This window comes from Herpailurus yagouaroundi, unplaced genomic scaffold (genome assembly GCF_014898765.1).
Source record: "Herpailurus yagouaroundi ecotype Mexico unplaced genomic scaffold, PumYag 67641, whole genome shotgun sequence".
NCBI classification, from domain to species: Eukaryota; Metazoa; Chordata; class Mammalia; order Carnivora; family Felidae; genus Herpailurus; species Herpailurus yagouaroundi.
Window position 1 is genome coordinate 3,214,920 of NW_024420442.1, and position 5,283 is coordinate 3,220,202.

The following is a 5,283-nucleotide window of genomic DNA, read 5'->3' on the forward strand; positions in this document are numbered from 1 at the left end:
GCCATTAGCCACATGGAGTTTTTTAATTACAATTAAATGAAAATTTAAAAACCAGTTCCTGGGGCGCCTGGGTAGCTCAGTTGGTGAAGCGTCTGACTTCAGCCCGGGTCACCGTCTTGCGATCTGTGGGTTCGAGCCCCGCATCGGGCTCTGTGCTGACAGCTCAGAGCCTGGAGCCTGCTTCACATTCCGTGTCACCCTCCCCCTCTCAAAAATAATTTACACATTGAAAAAAAAATCAGCTCTTCACTCAAACTAGCCACACGTCTTCCAACACTCAGTAGTCAAAGGACATTTCTATCACTACAGAAAGTTCTACCGGACAGCGCTATGGGAGATCTGACAGGAGGAGGAAGTCAGTCCTTCACAAATCAGAACACAACAGCAGTTCAACCAAAAGGTCTCACAGGTTTATTACTGAACCAACCTACAGGAGCAGAAGAAGCATCATAACAGAGAAAAGTCAATTTCCTGATAAAACACATCTACCGGTCAGGCAGCAGGGAGGTGATGGAATAGAAACGTATGACTTTCAGGCGGCATAAACGTGTGCCATCTCATGTTCGATCCCTTACAGACCCAGCTTCGTTCTTCTCCAATGCCGCCTCTTGGAGTTGTATCTGCACAGAAGGAAACTGCGCGTTACAAAGGCAGTCTGACGTCAACAGGCTCCTAGTTTTCCTTCCCGTTAACACGTTTGGAGCTCTTTGGAGAGTAAAAAGTGAATTGCTAGATGTGTTTAAGAACTAGTCACATCACGGGGCGCCTGGGTGGCGCAGTCGGTTAAGCGTCCGACTTCAGCCAGGTCACGATCTCGCGGTCCGGGAGTTCGAGCCCCGCGTCGGGCTCTGGGCTGATGGCTCAGAGCCTGGAGCCTGTTTCCGATTCTGTGTCTCCCTCTCTCTCTGCCCCTCCCCCGTTCATGCTCTGTCTCTCTCTGTCCCAAAAATAAATAAACGTTGGAAAAAAAAAAAAAAAAAAAAGAACTAGTCACATCAAATTTTTGCCTCTCCAAAGGATTCCAGGCCAAGAAAACACACTGGTTCTTGAGACTGGACTAGTGGGGAAGTTCTTTCCCCTCCCAAGAGTACGCACACCTACTTGTGATTCAACCTCCCCGGGGAGACCCAGACATCTTTATTTTCGAACCTCCCGTCTTTCAAAACATCAAAACAGCATCTGCAGAATCTTTCCAATAGGTTAACACCCCCAATCATTTCAGTATCAAAGCAAGTGACTTGCAGAGTGAAAGCTCCTCAGAATTGTCCATGTCAATCTGTCCTGATTTTACCCTCAGAGAGGCAAAATCAAAAACGATCAACACTGTTTTTCTTTCAGCAGGATAATGTCAGTACTTCCACAAAACGAAGCACTGTAATTGCAACCTGCTTTAACACACTTTAAAAGTTGCAAGGCAGCTGAGGGATGAGAAAAATCCTTCAATTGTGTCAGTTCTCTGGGCCAAGTGTATATACTCTGAAATATACATTTCTTTCACTCCTCACAATAACCCGTAACAGCAGGCCCCACCACCAGGTGGGGATAGGACAGAGAAACCGATGTTCATGTCAATCCATTAAAAACGGGCTTTACTATGGATGTCCAGTGTTCTCAACGGAACTGCAGCAAGCTTGTAGAAGGGCTGACCTGCCCAAGTAACCACTTCGCCAAGAGGCTCAATGCTCTTTTCTCAGTGTTGTACGAGGGCAGTGCCTGGGTGGCTCAGCTGGTTAAGTGACTCTTGATTTTGGCTCAGGTCATGATCTCCGGGTTCCTGAGTTCAAGCCCCGCATCGGGCTCCACACGGACAGTGTCGAACTTGCTTGGGATTCCCTCTCTCCCTCTCTCTCTCTGCACTGAGGGCATGGAGCCTGCTTTGCCTGTTAGCTTAGATGACCCCAGAGGCCTTCTGTCGCAATTCTAGCAATTCCATCTTTTTTCCAAAACCATCAATTCAACTACTTCTGCAGTAGAGGGCAATCTTCCAATCTTTTAGAAAAGATAAACACCTCCAAGATGGACTAGGCGAGCAACAAGACAGCCTTCCACTTTACGTTCTGGCTCAGACTAAAGACAACAGGAAATTAACAAATATTGGAGTGTCTGCCCTTAGTCCCAGAGGTGGGCTGGGTTTCTGTCCAGAAACACAGAGGAAGCACATTAAAACAAAACAACAACCCCACAAAAGACGCAGGTGATTATAGGGCGGGGTGTGTGTGGGGGGGGGGTCCCTTACCTGATTTTATTACCAGTTTTCATCCGAATCCACTGGGGAATGGGACGATTCTGCTTTTGTTTCTTGGCCAGGAATCGCTTGATCCTGAAAGTCTTGTGAGAAGACTGGGAAGAAAAGGTAACCAATTAAAATTTTTTCAAAATATTTTATTTATTTTTGAGAGAGGCAGAGCATGAGCATGGCAGGGGGAGAGAGAAAGAGAGACACAGAATCTGAAGCAGGCTCCAGGTTCCGAGCTGTCAGCACAGAGCCTGATGCGGGGCTCAAACTCATATGAACGGCGAGATCATGACCTGAGCCAAAGTCAAGTCAGACACTTAACTGACTGAACCACCCAGGCGCCCCAAAAAGGTTATCAATTTAGACAGCAACACCAGAGCTTGCTCAAAAGATTCAAAGTCAGGAACTCCTTCAATCCACAAACATTTGAATGCTTTATCTATACCAAAAACCACCTTCTCAATGCTAAACCCATCCATCACGCCCTTTGTGCTGCTTCTTACAATTTCTAGAGGCAGATATGTAATTCCCACTGTTCAAATAAAAATCACCAAGAGTCAGAAAAGTAAGTAACCTACCCCAAATCAGAGTATTAATGTGCAGAGCTGGGATTCAAGCTCAGGTCATCTATGCTCCAAGGCTAGGGTGCCTTCCACTCTTCCCTGCTGTCACCCAGGACCCAGAGGACCACTGGGGATAGCTGAGGAACTTGGTTTTCACAAAAGAACACAAGCTTTTTAAAAAAATTTTTTTAATTGTTTATTATTATTTTTGAGAGAGAGACAGAGAACAAGCAAGGAAGGGGCAAAGAGAGAGGGAGACACAGAATCGGAAGCAGGCTCCAGGCTCCCAGCTCTCAGCACAGAGCCCGACATGGGGCTCGAACTCACAGACCGCGAGATCATGACCTGAGCTGTAGCTGGCCGCCCAACCCACTGAGTTATCCAGGGGCCCCAAGGACACAAGCTTTTGGTCACCCAGAACAATCTGTCACTTGCAAGCCAACTAGTCTCAGTGCACTATGTACAACAGGTACCTAATTTCAAGGGTCATCCCAAGAGTAATTAAGATATACACAAAATCCTTGACCGTCAATAAATCTATTCTAACCCACTGACCATTTTGGTATTAATTCTAACTGTACTTAACACATAATTTTCAAGGATGACTTTCCCAATTTCTCATTGCGTTTTTGGCTTTAAGTACTTGGGTCATCTAAGTCCAACCCCAACCACTCCGCCCTCAGAATGCAGAACAATCTGGAAATGGCAGGAGTGGTAGTCTCGAGTCTGGCCAACGTGGTCCAACACACCCTTGCATAACAGGGGCCATTACAAAGAAGGCAAGGACTACACTCCTCTCTCCCAGCTCACGGTAGCAGTTGTAAATTTTCTGTCAACTGAAACAACCAGTTACCGATCCTCTCTCTCCACACCTAGAAGCAGAAGGCAATTTTATGTTCTAAGAAACCTATCACAGGTTACAATCCACGACCATAATTGTCCTCGGTTGGCATTTTAGGTTGAACGCCCTAATGGCATATAGATTCACACTAGAGCACCCCTTCTTCCAGGTGCTTCCACGGGGGAGATACTTAAATCCTCGAACAAAGAATTAAAAGTCCTGTAAGCGCCTAGTTTGCTATGCAGCCGGCAGCCAACTTAAAAAGTTTCCGTAAGCCAGCTGACCACATTCCCTTCTCGATGCCTGGCACGTCCCACGTGCCCCAAGGTCGGGCCACGTTTTCTGGAGTGGATCCCCCCACTTCTCTCCCTGTCCCAGAATCACAGTTCGCTCCAGAAGGGCGAAGGGCAGGGGGAACCCCTGCTAGCCTGGGCAGCGGCCTGGAGCACAAAGCGCCACCCCCCCCCCCCCTTAGGTTCTCCATCACTTGCTAGTTTCCCGCCAGGCCTGTAGCTGGAGCCACGGTCAAACTCGGCCTTCTCTAGAAAAAGCCTTTAAAAGGCCCCAGCACCTCGATACAGCGTGCGGTGCCTGCGAAATCGCGGAAGCCTCAAGTCTCGCGAAAGCACCCCGGGGCCGATGGTTACGGATAAACTCACCATGGCGAGAAACGACCAGCGGCGCACACAAGGATGGCGAAGAAGGGAAAGAAGGAAGCGGGCGGAAAGACGTATTTAGAAGACGGTGCCGGAGGCGGAGCTTGGAAGCCGCTGCCATTGGCCGATGGCCGTCTCTGGCCGCCCTTTCTGCCTCAGCCCCGCACGCGCGCGCGTGCGCGCTCTCATGGGAACTCGGCAAACCGCGCTTGTCCATGCGAAATGGAATTCGTTTTACGCCACTTCCGTAAGTGGGGCCCTCGGGAGCAGGGCACCCTGCTTCGTGGGTGAGGCGCACAGGCCGTGGTAAAAGGCGAAGTGGTAACCCTTGCGAGGGCAGAGAGCGCAGATTGGGCGGGGCTAACTCCAAGGGCGGGTGGGGGATACGTCACGTCCGAGTGCAAGGGACTTCGGTCCTGGGTTTAGGAAGCAGAGCGCCGAGGGTTAACCTTCGCCGGGGTGGCCTGGCGATGCGCATCTCGGTCTTATCTCGACCTCTAGCATGGTTTCGAGCTGGCTGGGCCGTGCTGGACGGGAAGGGATGGTGGTGTTGGAGAAAGCAAGGGAGGGTGGCGAGGGCTGCACTGGGTGGGTCCGGGAGGTCTAGGCAAGAGGTTGCTGCTAATCAAGGTCTAAGCTGAGAAATTTCGAGATAACCTTTTCCTTGGCTACTAGGAATCCCAGACGGACTTTTAGCCTGCTTTGCAAAATGCATAGGAATTAATGACATGCGTTTTGGATGTTGATGATCCCCGATTCCATGTTTTTCTTCTCCACATTTATTTTTTTTTTAATTTTTTTTCAACGTTTATTTATTTTTGGGACAGAGAGAGACAGAGCATGAACGGGGGAGGGGCAGAGAGAGAGGGAGACACAGAATCGGAAACAGGCTCCAGGCTCTGAGCCGTCAGCCCAGAGCCCGACGCGGGGCTCGAACTCACGGACCGCGAGATCGTGACCTGGCTGAAGTCGGACGCTTAACCGACT

The 5,283-nt window shown here is 49.5% G+C and overlaps 1 protein-coding gene and 1 non-coding gene across 2 annotated transcripts; both read right to left on the reverse strand.

Annotated features, from left to right (window-relative positions):
- Nucleotides 1-388: 388 nt before the first annotated feature.
- RPL39 (ribosomal protein L39) lies at nt 389-4,429 on the reverse strand. The gene is made up of 3 exons (XM_040467939.1): nt 4,300-4,429; nt 2,237-2,340; nt 389-620 (listed from the first exon to the last, which is right to left on the reverse strand). The coding sequence occupies exons 1-3, from the start codon at nt 4,300-4,302 to the stop codon at nt 572-574; spliced, it is 156 nt and encodes a 51-aa protein (XP_040323873.1). The 5' UTR covers nt 4,303-4,429; the 3' UTR covers nt 389-571.
- LOC121025496 (small nucleolar RNA SNORA69) lies at nt 1,261-1,392 on the reverse strand. The gene has a single exon (XR_005788078.1). It is a non-coding gene; the product is annotated as a small nucleolar RNA SNORA69 (small nucleolar RNA).
- Nucleotides 4,430-5,283: the final 854 nt, after the last annotated feature.